This window comes from Camellia sinensis, chromosome 6 (genome assembly GCF_055761805.1).
Source record: "Camellia sinensis isolate YWXY chromosome 6, ASM5576180v1, whole genome shotgun sequence".
In the NCBI taxonomy this organism is placed as follows: domain Eukaryota; kingdom Viridiplantae; phylum Streptophyta; class Magnoliopsida; order Ericales; family Theaceae; genus Camellia; species Camellia sinensis.
This window is the reverse complement of record NC_138966.1, coordinates 129,083,136-129,096,929: the sequence shown is the minus strand read 5'-3', so window position 1 is coordinate 129,096,929 and position 13,794 is coordinate 129,083,136. Positions and strand designations below refer to the sequence as shown.

General features: G+C 34.5%; 1 protein-coding gene across 1 annotated transcript; it reads right to left on the bottom strand.

The window, feature by feature from the left end:
* Nucleotides 1-3,305: 3,305 nt before the first annotated feature.
* On the bottom strand, nucleotides 3,306-6,212 carry LOC114281420 (G-type lectin S-receptor-like serine/threonine-protein kinase At1g34300). The gene has a single exon (XM_082874736.1). The coding sequence runs from the start codon at nucleotides 6,156-6,158 to the stop codon at nucleotides 3,513-3,515; it is 2,646 nt and encodes an 881-aa protein (XP_082730862.1). The 5' UTR covers nucleotides 6,159-6,212; the 3' UTR covers nucleotides 3,306-3,512.
* Between the last annotated feature and the right edge of the window lie 7,582 nt (nucleotides 6,213-13,794).

Here is a 13,794-nt window from a genome sequence, read left to right as displayed (position 1 = left end):
AAAAAAATTAAGTAACCAACTTATAAACTTTTATAACATCAAATACAAAAGTATTTTTGAATTTTGTTTTGTTTTTAAATTTAAAATCCCTCCACATTGAATATTGTGTCAACGTAAAATTTAAAATCTCACTACGTTGAACTTTCGGTCAACTTGTTAGAACCATTCAGCAACATAAAAAAAAAAAAACAAAACAAAAGAGAACAAGTCGCATCAAAAAGTAGAAAGAAAACAAAAATGAACCAGTCATATCAAATCACATTTCTGTTTCCAAGTGTGCATCTGGTAAAAAAAAAAATTGAAAACTTTTTTTTTATTTTAGACTTAACCAAACAAAAACTCTAAAATTTTCAAAAAATATAAGTTTAAAAAATTGAAACCAAACACGTTGAGAATCTTTTGATCATACATTTTTAAAGTGTGCAAATAAAATATAATATTTAATGGTAAAATTACTCACAAGTCCTATGTGAAACATGTAGACATTATTTAATCCAGTAACTTTTTGAGTAGACTCAAAAGTTCTACTTTCTTCTCTCTCTCTCTCTCTCTCTGCTTTTTACCTGACTCTTTACGTTTTTCTCTCTCTTTTTTTTTTGCATTTTGCTCTTATCTTCTTTGTCATGGACGACTACCGGTGATCACGTCTTTCTCCGTTGATCGGGGTTCACCGAAAACCACCAACCATCGAAATAAACTCGTGACTTCACCCTCACCGACGGCGAAGATGATATATTTCCGACGAAGAAGATGAGTGGATTTACTCAGATCTGATGTAGATCTACTTAGATCTACATCAGATTTGGCTAGATCTAAACAAAAAATAGTTGCCGGAGTACAATCCTCTCTCTATATCTGCCTTTCTCCTTCAATCTCTTATTTTTTTTTATTTTCTCTGCTATACACTTCTGTTTTTCTGTTCTAATGGAGAAAATTTTCAAATTCTGAACAAGTAGTTTTTGAGTTTTAGTTACAGGCAGTGAAAACTGTAAAATTTTACAGTTTCAAATTTTTTTTGATGCTGGAATGAATCATGGTTTAAAACTGTAAAATTTTACAGTTTCAAATTTTTTTGGTGCTGGAATGAATCATGGTATAAAACTGTAAAATTTTACAGTTTTATAACATTCTTTAGAACTGTAAAATTTTATAGTTTTATAACATGTTTTTCAGTTTGATTAATAAGGATAAATGCTTAATAGATTTTTGCTTTGAAACTGTAACATTTTACAGTTTCAAAACATACTTTTCAGTTTGATCAATATTGGAGATTATTTGCTTGAACCTTATAAAAATTGAAAAATAACATATGTTTTTCCCATTGTTGCTGTTTTTTGTCGTTTTATTTTTTTTCCTTTTAATTTATCAATATTTAGCACGTTTTGCGATGTTTTTTTTGCTCTAATTTCTCCATTTATTCTTTTTTTTTCCGACAATATTCTAGACATTCCGGTGAGTCTCCGGTGATGTTCTTAACGTCCAGTGAACATTCTGAACATTCCGGCGACTTCCATTAACATTCTTAACACTCCGGTGAACTTCCGGCGAAACTCCGGCGACTTTCCTGCGATGTTGAACATTCCGACGAGTCTCCGGTGACCGTTTGATGGAAGTCTGACGGTAGTAAGGTGTAACAGTGTCTGTAAATTTAAAAAAAAAAAAAAAAAAAGATTTTTTGGTAACAATTAAAAATGTATAGGACTAATTGGTGCAAGTGTTTTGTTTGAGGATTAACTGGGTCTTGAATTTTGTACATGGGACTTATCAGTAAGTTCCCCATATTTAATTGATTTAAAATACTAAACTCGTTGTCTAATAAGTGTATTGACGCAAAGCAGAAAATGTATTTTGTTCATATTTTGAAAATGTAATAAAAAAACAAACCCATATTGTTGCACCCAATGGGCTCATCACGGGAGTAGCTACTTTGATGATTCAAAATGTTCATCTTGTAAAACCTTCCGAACATATCATTCATATAAAAAATTAGATTAAACAAACAAACATACTTTATGATACAAATCTTATTTGCTTTCAAAATAATGAATGATATATTCTTGTAATCATAATTGTTGTTCATTTTTATTTTATTTTTTTAATAACAAAACTATTCTTCAATTCATGTGACTATAGTGTTCACATATATATAAATTTATATATTTTTTGAATTGTTTGTTAGGATTAAGGCACATCAGAAATCAATCTCACACACACACACAGAAAGGAGACACAAAAGATTTACATGGTTCGACCTAATGCCTACGTCCACGGGAGAGAAACCAATATCATTATAACAATGGAAAGATTACAAAGAGAATACAATGGAGGAGACTCTCTCTCTCCACTCAACACTTAGCTCCTCCTCTCACATCGAGAGAGCTCCCTCTCGCCACAGATTGTCTCTGTTTTTCCTCTCTTTACATTTTGCTTACTCTCAAATTTTCTCACCCTCACTCTCTCCCTCACCCTCTCCATTTATATACATAATGGTAGGAGAAAGAGTCTTCCATGTGAGCTGACTACCAGCTCTCTTCTTCTCTTTTTGGTGGCGGTCCATTGCAGCTTGTTAGTAGCTTGTTAGTAGGTAAGGTAGTTGGCCATCTTCCTTGACTCCATCAGCCTCCATTGATGACTTACTTGGCTTCCATTCACACATGGAGAAAAGCATCACCCCTCACATGGGGTGATATCTAACATTTTCCTCTTCCCATGGAACTCCCTCTTGAAATATTTCCAGAAACTCGAGTGTTATCTTTACATTTGGTACGATTATACTGAAGGTAAGCATTCACCCAAGGCATTAATATTCTGAGTCTATCAATTTTACATGTTTTAAGGAGTTGAACATTTTATTCTTACGAGTGACCTATACAAATATGATATGAGCCAGGAGCAAGTCTCTTCCCCGATCCCCTCCCTGACCAAAAAAGAAACCAAAGACCTGCAATAAAATTTCAGAAAGGAATTTAAGTTAAATTAGCCCATAATGGCCTAACTACAAAGATGATCTTCCCAAATGAAATCATATTTTAGGACCACAACTATAGTTGTCTTTCACCCTTTTCTTCTTCTCTTTCCTTCCACATAAATATTAATTTAGATTGGGTTTGAATCATGAATTGTGAAGAAAATGAGAAGAGGGAAAAATGACAAAAATTCAACTTCTATTTTTGTAACTTTATTCTTCAGTCCACAAATGCCCACTCAAATCCAAAATCCAAACATAACATTAAAAGAGATGGCAATGATAACATCAGTTGCAAAGTGGAAAATTATAGGTGGATAATATGTTCAACATCCAATAATTGTGCACACCAAATTAATTACAATTCTTCTATTGACTTGGAAGTGAACTTGTACAAAGAACTCAAATCTACAGCAAAAAAGCCAGGTCTTGAAAAAAATTCTACACTACATGATAATGAGAATGATAAGATACAATCCCCCAATAGGTTTCAAAGAAGTAATTAAATTGCTTTGCTTTCTTTTCTTTTCTTTTCTCTCCAAATCACTCAATCCAAACGGGCTGGAGCAGATCTTGTTGGCAGCTCACCTAGTACAAGAGACGAAATTTGTTGTGTTGTTTGGAAGGAGGACGATGAAGAGGGAACCGGGACTGAGGCCACGCATGTCGAGAGAGCACTGAAACCACCGCTTACGTTCACACTCGTTCCGCTAACAGGCATTTCAGCCACCGCCTTGGGGGGTGGAGGCTTGTCTATCTCAGTAATCCCTTCTAGCATCTGCACCACTTTTCCCATCATCGGCCTTTGAGATGGTTGCTCTTGGATGCACCAAAAACTCACCCGAATTGCCCTAATCACTTGCTCCATATTGACCTCATAATCTGCAAGCCTTTTGTCAACAATTCCCGTCACATTTCCCCTTTCAAACTCGTCATAAGCCCAGGTAGAAAACTTTTTCCCATTTGTATCTGCAGATACTTCAAAATTCCTTCTGCCACTCACTATCTCCAACAAAACCATACCATAACTGTAAACATCGGATTTTGATGTTATTGGCAAATTTGCAAGCCATTCTGGTGCCAAATACCCTCTAGTCCCCCTAACACTCGTCAATGTTCGGTACCTATGGTCCTTTGGATTTACAAGTTTTGCAAGCCCAAAATCTGATACTTTGGCATTGTAAATATCATCCAAAAGAATGTTTTCTGGCTTTATGTCACAGTGCACGATGCAGTCTCGACACTCCTCGTGAAGGTATGTGATACCCTTCGCGGTCCCTAGGGCTACGCTAAACCTACACTCCCAATTCAACAATTTTTCCGACTGTTCTTCAGTTGTAAAGAGGAAACTATCGAGCGACCCATTTTTCATGAACTCATATACCAAAAGCCTGTGACGTCCTTCAGAGCAAAACCCTATCAATCTGACCAGATTCAAATGGTGGGTGCTACTTATAGTTGCAACCTCCATTCGAAACTGTTTCTCCCCCTGCTCGATTCCCTCGAGTTGCTTCACTGCAACGACAGCTCTATTGGCAAGAACACCTCTGTAAACAGTCCCAAACCCTCCGGCTCCAAGTTTCTCCTTGAAACCCTTTGTGGCACGGTGTAGCTCGTTGTACGAGAACTGGACTGGTGCACCAGACGCATATTCAAGAAGGGCATATTGAGCCGACAAACCCCCAAATTTGGGGCTGTTTCTACAAAACCACCACCACAAACCACCCTCCAACACAACCAAACCCAAAATAGTCCCTATAACCACAACAACAACTATCCATGCATGCAATCCTGAACCTTTGCCCTCGGCAATGCCAACTGAAGGAGTAGGGTTTTCAATGACAGGGCCACAAACCTTGACATAGGAAGTACTGGGAAGAGCGGGCGAATGATACCCGCTCACAAAATTTGGAACTTTCAAGTAGCACAACCCTGTTCCATCAGCCAACGAGGTCGAAGCAATACAAGAGCCACTGACTAGGCAATTCAACCTACACGCGGATATACCCACGAAGAAAACTTGGGAAGCTAACTCAGGAGCGTATGTTAAGAACATTGCATGATCCAATTCCAACATAGTTGCGCTGCCAGGACAATCCGCAATCTCTACCTTCCTCTTGCACCCTTTCCTACCATCATTCGGATCAACCGGATCAAAATTCAGTGATGGACACCCACAAATCGGATTGGATTGATTGTAACTACAAATACCCATATTCCCACAGTACCCAAAAACTTGACATTGATCACTCACAGCTGCCCATCTCTCAGTGATTGTTCCACTACCTTTTGCAGAGCTATAAATCCTCAAATTCCCATCATTTTCAAGCCTCAAAAACCTAAGTATATCACTTCCTTCAGCATAATCACTGCTATAAGCAATGATCACAGGGTTTGAAATCGACGGATCGAAAACCGATAATATCCCAATCGATTGAAGCCCTAAACTGGGCGATGTTAAACTAACGTTGTTGGTGATTGATAAATTCAAACCCAAATTCCAGTACAGAATAGTGTTATTCCATTGGAGAGTTAAGTTTCCAGAGCTAAGAAGACTAAAAGAGTACAACCCAGATCGCAATACTTTGTTAACCGTGAAGTTTTGTGAGGGTAAGATTGTATCAGTAGGGTTATCGAAGGTGGACCACACAGAAACGGTGGCGTTTCGGAGGACGAAGTTACCTGAGTCGTGGAGGGCGGCGGAGGAGACGCCGTGGCCGGCGGTGTTGGACTGCCAGACGACGGCGGTGGAGGAGGAGCCGTTGACGAGGCGGAGGTTGCCGTCGGGGAGGAATTGGAGGGAGGCGGAGGAATCGGAGGCACCGCCGCCGGGGTCGGAGGCGCCTGCGATCCAGACGGGGATGCCGTTGTAGGTGATGGCCGCGAAGAAGGCGGCACCGCCGCCGGAGGAGATGAAGCCGAAAGAGAAGGTGGTGTTTGGGGAATTCCAAGTTTGGTTAGGGTTTGAAGCATAGAGGGTTGAACCAGGAGATATATCTGCTGAGACGAGGATAGAGAAGAAGAAGATGATGAAGAGACAGAACAAGACTGGGAATACTGTTGATGGTGGTGGCTTCATTCTCTCTCTCTCTCTCTCTCTAAATTTTGTGGGTGTGAGGAGAGACAGTATTGGGATGCAGTGGAAGATGGAGGAGGAGAGAGAGAGGGGTTTGACTTGGAACAGAACAGACATGGGTAGAGAGAGACAGGTGATTTTTTTAGTTCATTTTGTTCTTGTTTGACAATTACTATCTATCATGACCCTGTGCAATTGTTTGACCATGTCTATATCTATATCAATTTTGAAGTACAAATTATCGGATTGTGACTTGTTTGAGGTATGGATTTGAGCGGTCCATTCATTTGGGTTCCATGAATGGAGGACCCAGATGAATTTATTGTATTGTAGCATAGTCGGCGGTAACATCGATTAATTTTTCGTTAATTTTGAAAAAAAAGTCAAATTACTGTTTCATTGACTCAAAATTGATGTCATTTTTATTTATCAGAAAATTAATATTAATTGGCTTAATTTAAACTTTGACTAAAATTTTATTTGACTAAAATCTGATATGATTAATAGATTTTAATCCTGTTTTGGTTGTTGGATTAGATTAGAAAATTTTATTAAGGTAAATTATGATTGTAATTCTTATATTGTGTTGCTTGTATTATTTTGGTTCATGCGCTTTTAATTGATTCGATTTTGATCTTTAATTTTACATTTTGGATCAATTTGATTCGATTGATAATATCACTAGATTTTTGAAGAAAAATAATAACTGAGTTGATTAAGATTAAGTTACTGAATTGATTAATTTTATAATTTTACTTTTAAAAAACACGATACATGTCGCTTGTTTGTATTATTTTGGTTTCTGCGCTTTTAATTGATTCAATTTTACCCTTTAATTTTAAATTTTGTCCCAATTTCATTTAATTGATAATGTCATTAGATTTTTGAAGAAAAATAATAACTAAGTTGATTAAGGCCTCGTTTGGAAACAGGCTAATTTAGTAACTTTTTGACGATTTGGCTAAAATATGAACTAAAAAAAGCTATTATGTTTGGGATAACTTTTTAGTTTTTTACGAAAAGATGTGCAAAAAGTAGAGAGAAAAGAGAATCTTTAACTTTTTGCTATGGGTTGTTGGCTTTTTGACTTTTTTAGTAATTTTTTAGCTTTTTGGCTAAACTGGCATGTTGCCAAACGAGGCCTAAGGTTAAGTTACTGAATTGATCAACTTTATAATTTTACCTCTAAAACACATGATACATGCCGCTCATATGTTAATTTCTCATAAAAAAAAAATGCTAATAATTGGAATCAATTTGAGATAGAATAAAAAATTTAGAATCAAAATTGAATCAATTGAAATTATAAATATCAAAATAAAGCAAAAGACATATATAATACATAAACCAACGGTGTAATTTGCCCATTTTATTAATATTGTAAAGTTAAGTGATAAGATTATTAGTATGATAGTTTTAAATTGGATAAATAAAATAAATTGTGATTATTTGTATACATTACAATTGTATTAATTCGTTAAATTATTACATAGAATTTTAATTATATTAAAGAGACTTTGTTAATTATATTGTTAGCACCATAAATCTGTAATTTTTATTATTATTTATTATTTATATAATTGCAGGACACGTGGCATCCTCTTATTCATTTGGAAGTTAAAAGAAGTTATAGAGATAATGGAGAATATGAAGGACAAAGTGGATGAGTGGGAGGACAAAGTGGATGAGTGGAAGGACACATGGCAAGACAAGAATGAAGATGGAAGAAATGGGTAGTTACTAAATAGTTATTGCTGTATTTTTTCCTCTATAAATAGCCATTAATGGCTACATTGTAAAAGATCCAGAACTAAAATCAAAGACAATTGATTTCAATATTTCTTGTCATTTTCCTTATCTTATGAGTAGTTTAACATAGATTTATATTTCGAAGCATTTATTTTCAGCATTTCCATTTCGATGCATTTTATGCACTTTCTTTTCGAAGCATAGGAGTAGAGGTAAGTATTTATTACTTTGATTGTTCACTCAATCGTCCTTCTTCGTCCCTCTTTCTTCTTTTATTTTTTCTTTTCGCTACACTTGGCAAATTTGAAGTCCTCTTCGTTGAGGCAAAAGAACCGTCAACACAATCGCTTGATAATTGGCTTGAATTTAATCTGTAAGGATTTTTCAATCCTTGCTGGCACGCTCGCATTTATGATATTTTCCTTCGTAGAAAAAATAAGCCAACATTTTTTGGCACGCCCGGTGGGACTGCTAAGTGTAAGAAATGACAAACGATTTGGATTTTGCCATTCGAACTTGTCAATTTGAAATATATTGGCGTGAAAGAAAATTTTAGATCTTCAAGAAGAGATCCATTTTCTTGATGAAATAAACTTTCATCCATTACAATATTATTTGGTGGAAAAAAAAGACACCATTTAATTGGAGAAATTCATCAACTTGATATAGAAATTCGCCAATGGAATGATGAGTTATTAACTCTCACTACCAAGTCTTTAACTGAGGCTTTAATGGCCAGAATTGGTGAATTTTTTCAGAATTTTTTCATGGTTGAAAATAGCAAAAGCAAAGAGTTGATTTCGTCAATGGCTCGGGGGGTTCAAGAGTCTGTTTTTAAAGAGCCAAATTATGAAATTAACATAACGAAAGAGCATGTTTTTGAGCCAAATTTGGCTAAGAATGATGTTTCATACATGGCTGGGGGGGTCCAAAAATCAATTTTTAGAGAGTCAAGTCCTGAAAATAACATTCTTATGGGGGATTTTCATAAGCCATTAATGGCTAACATGGAAAAACAACCTACTTTGCCAAAGAATTATGAAAATCAATTCGGCGAAAGACATGTTTTTAAACCAAACATGGTCAAGAATAATGAACAAGCCACTGTTCATGAATTCAAATTTTTTGACATTTTTCAAAATGTTAAAAAGTATGAATTTTTATGGTCACACTATACCATGACTGTTGGTGTTCAAAATCCTTTTTGGGTTTGTGGTTCACATCAAAATATAATTCTGATGATGTGGCTAATAACAAATTGTTCTTATGAGTCTGAAGCACTAAGAACGAGGGATGACCATTTAAAATGCATGAACTTGGCTAGAAAAAGCCTATGCATTTAAATAAGTGGTTGAGAATGGCTTATCTTTTCAAATTGATGGCCAGTTGTTTGTATGTACACAATCAAAGCATCGAAGATACATTCGAAACATCAAGAGTTGTTTCGAAGCTTGATTACTTCACATTCGAAACTGTATAAAGCTTTGAAAATACATTCGAAACATCAAGAGTTGTTTCGAAGGTTGATTACTTCACCTTCGAAACTGTATAAAGCTTTGAAAACTTTCGAAATGTGTACATCTCTTCAAATATATGTAAAATGACAATCAATTAGTTGTCGAATAATGCCTGTTTTTGGCATGATAAGTTGGTTCGAAGAACAATAGTTTTGGTGTCTTCGAAGAATTAATAATTGGTTCGAAGCACAAAATTAATATTTTCATTAATTATGTATGAACCAGAACATACAAAATGTGAATAACTACAATGTTGGCTAAAAGCTGCTTCGAAGGCTCTTTTGCCATAATTTTGTAAGCTCCGAAGCACTCCATCCTACATTAACAACTTCAAAGAAACAATAATGGTGGTTGTGAACCTTCGAAACTTTGCCGAGTATTTCTAAGGATGTAATTTGTCCTTTGTCGGCACTTTCAACCTTCGAAAGATGATTTTGGTCCTTTGTACCACCTTCGAAGCTTGTTACTAGTCCGTAATAGCTAACATTCGAGACATCTAGTCATAATTTCATACTCATTCGAAACACTTCATTGGTGCTATTATATCATTCGAAGCACTTTGTTGATATTATTCGAAGCATTTTGTTGCTTAGATTAGTCATATGCTTGGTTCGGCCCTTCAAAAATTCAAGTAAACATCATTTTTAAGGGCCGCGGGGGGTAATGTTAGCACCATAAATCTGCAATTATTATTATTATTTATTATTTATATAATTGCAGGACACGTGGCATCCTCTTATTCATTTGGAAGTTAAAAGAAGTTATAGAGATAATGGAGAATATGAAGGACAAAGTGGATGAGTGGGAGGACAAAGTGGATGAGTGGAAGGACACATGGCAAGACAAGAATGAAGATGGAAGAAATGGGTAGTTATTAAATAGTTATTGCTGTATTTTTTCCTCTATAAATAGCTATTAATGGCTACATTGTAAAAGATCCAGAACTAAAATCAAAGACAATTGATTTCAATATTTCTTGTCATTTTCCTTATCTTATGAGTAGTTTAACATAGATTTATATTTCGAAGCATTTATTTTCAGCATTTCCATTTCGATGCATTTTATGCACTTTCTTTTCGAAGCATAGGAGTAGAGGTAAGTATTTATTACTTTGATTGTTCACTCAATCGTCCTTCTTCGTCCCTCTTTCTTCTTTTATTTTTTCTTTTCGCTACACTTGGCAAATTTGAAGTCCTCTTCGTTGAGGCAAAAGAACCGTCAACACAATCGCTTGATAATTGGCTTGAATTTAATCTGTAAGGATTTTTCAATCCTTGCTGGCACGCTCGCATTTATGATATTTTCCTTCGTAGGAAAAATAAGCCAACAATTTTATATTTAGTTTTGTAATTTTCAATTAAAGGATTGTATTTAATTTATTTTAAGGTTTGATAGTGATCAATTTGTTGAATATTAATGTGTGGTTATTTTTTTTTTGTTTTTATTTATTTATTAGATAAGGTAATACGTGGTTATTCTACAATATATATGCTTGTCATAAAAGTTTTGGTTCTACGTGATGTAATGAGCAATGATTCTCTTTTTACAATAAATTGAATTTGTATTTATTGTTTAAACACATTGTTAATCTAAGTTAGGGTTTAATAATACATGTAAGATATAATACGTTATCTCTATTTATTTATTTATTTATTATTGTTATCGATTTATATATATTGATGAATCAAATACAAAAGGCTTATAAGATTTTATCACATCATAGAACAGCACATAAAGTATTGAAAACATATCCAAATTATAGAATAAAATATGACCCAATTACAAATATAAGCAGTATTCAAGGATTGCTCCCTGGATCTAAGGATTTTATTTATTTAAAAAATAAAAAATAAAGCAGTTAATTTGTTTTAATTTTCTTTAAAAAAAATTCAAACAATAACTACATTAGTTCAAATGATAAATTTTATATTGTTTATATAGCGTGAAATAAATCTCATATGAAATTATGGACGTATTCTATAATAACATTAATTTACAGATGAGGTTTCTTTTTAAGTATTTTATCAATGAAAATTATTTTTTTGGTTAAATATTTTAATAATATCTTAATAGTTTAGAATTTTTTTTTAATATTATATAGAATTAAATAATTTTGTTCAACATTACTAAAATAATATATGGGTCTTTGTTAATTTTTTTTGTAAAATATTAAGAGAGGTGAGTGAAATTTACCATTTGAATATATAAAGGCAATCTTAAAATTTTTTACTCATAATATATGCCATCAACATATTCTATTAAATAAACTAACAGAAGACTAACAGTGGAGAAATCTTAATAATAATTTCAAAAGTAAGGAAAGTATTTTCTAATTATTGAAACCACAGTGAAAAACTTTATGATTGTCAGAAACCTCAGAAGAGGTAAGTGTAATTTATCCATTTTTTTTATATAAAGTAAATTACATATATAATCCTAAGTTCTCAGATATCTATAATTTAAAAAATTATAAATATCTTTTTATAAAAAAAAATTATTTAATAGAGTTAACAAAAAAAAAAAATTAACACTCTTCTATACAATAATAAAATTATCAGAATTGTTAATAGAAATATATTTATGATATCATTAAAAATTATTAATTAACTTGATGATTTATTAATAAAATGGATTATTTGTTATGCAATTAGAAACTCGAAATGGCATAATGTAATTTTCAAAATTACGAGAGGCAATTCATAACTTAAACAAATTTCATAGATGTAGACACTTCATTTTTGACGGCCCTTACGACTTGGACGTCCTTGCATGCACACCCGATGATGAGTCTAAATGTTCGTCCAGTACTCGAAGCCCTCAGCGAAACACCACAACTTTGAGTTTCAAACCTTGTACCTTTGTTGTCCCAGCTTCGGACCAAGCCTAGCTTTTCCAGCCTACAACCTCTGGTGGCCTGCCGACCACCACTTTTGGGCTGCAAGCCATCACTTTTTCTGCCGACCGCCTGTGTATTTTGCAGATATTTTATGCCAACTGTGCCAGCTGTTTGCACAGATGCATGCATCTTCACCTACGTGTAAGGCTGTATGTTTTTGAGGGAATTGCTTGGTTTTTTATATATAGAAGACCTCTCATATTGTTTTAAAGGTTAAAAAATTTTGAACTCAAAAATCTTCCTCTCTCTCTACAATCCTCTCTTTCTTTAGCAAATCTCTACACTTTAGCCTACAATTCTTCAACCTTGCCTATACACCCTTAACCAAATCTCTTAACCTTTGAGCTGAGGTACTTTTGAGCTTGGTTTGAGCTCTAGAGGGTGTCGTTTGCTTGTTTTGTTGCTTGGAATTGCTTCTTCTCTTCAAGAGATATAAGGTTCTACTTATTTGCTTGCTTTCTTCACTCTCTTTCTTATTGTTTTTTTAATTGTTTTGGGCTGTCCAAACTCTATGTTTTTTGGACTGAAGCTTAGATTTAAGGCCATTAAAGGTTGAGGGGTTGACTGCCCTTCTTTGTACCTTATTTTGGAGGCCTTTGCCCTTGTGTTTCCCACCATTTTACTATATTTTTCCAAGCTTTTAAACACTGATTTTCAGAGCTTTTTCAGTGGCCAAAATCATATTTTGAAGTCCAAATTTGTAGGGGTCACCTCTCCTTCTTGTGTCTTCCAGCATGTTTTAGGATATATTTTAACTTGTTGTTGCACTATTTTGGGCTGTTATTTGCATTTGAGCTTTATTTTGCATGCTTCTAGTGTAATAGTCCGCATAAGCTTGATGTTTTAGGTCTTAGACATCACTTATTTGAGTTGATAGCACTTGTTTTGGGCTTTTCATACTTCATTTCAGCACCAAATGATCTCTGCAACCTCCCTCTTTCTTGGCTTTTTATTTTGCTTTGAAAGTGGTTTCAAGCCACTTGCTTGCCCAAGTATGAAATTGAGGTTTCATACTTAATGGTTTAATCCCTTAAGGGGTTCATTACTAACGGCATGATGTTTCTTTCATGCCCAAAGCAACATGTGTTTTGAGTCCTCTTTCCATTAGAGGACTTTAATTCACCTTTGGACTTATTTGGATTAAAGGATGGTTGGTAATCTAAAATGAGTAACTAAAACTTGGGACTAAAAGTGAGCAAGATAATAATTTGGTTGTGTTCAATCAAACGTTAATTGAACACATGGAAACTTGGACCATTTCATACTTGCTAGTGATGAAACGATCCAAGTCTCCAAGGTCAACTTTTCCCCTTGATCTTTCATGAAAGGGAGGAGGCTTGTGTCTTTTGTTGCATTTATTGAGTTTGCACATTTGGTTTCACAAGCCATCATGCAATGAAATTGCATCCATTGATGGTTTGTGAACCAAACTTGTCACTCCTTTGATTTGTTCATGAAAAGGAGGGATAAGTTGTGCAAACAAATCTTGGAAATACCCTCCATATGCTTGTTTGTCCTCTGTTGTAGCAAGATGAACCTGTGTAGCGATGGCCGGCAGGTGGCCGACAGAACACCATCCATGGCCAGCTAG

What these genes read in the sequence shown, in the direction of transcription:
- LOC114281420 (XM_082874736.1), bottom strand. Translation starts at nt 6,158, where the DNA reads ATGTCTGTTCTGTTCCAAGTCAAACCCCTCTCTCTCTCCTCCTCCATC.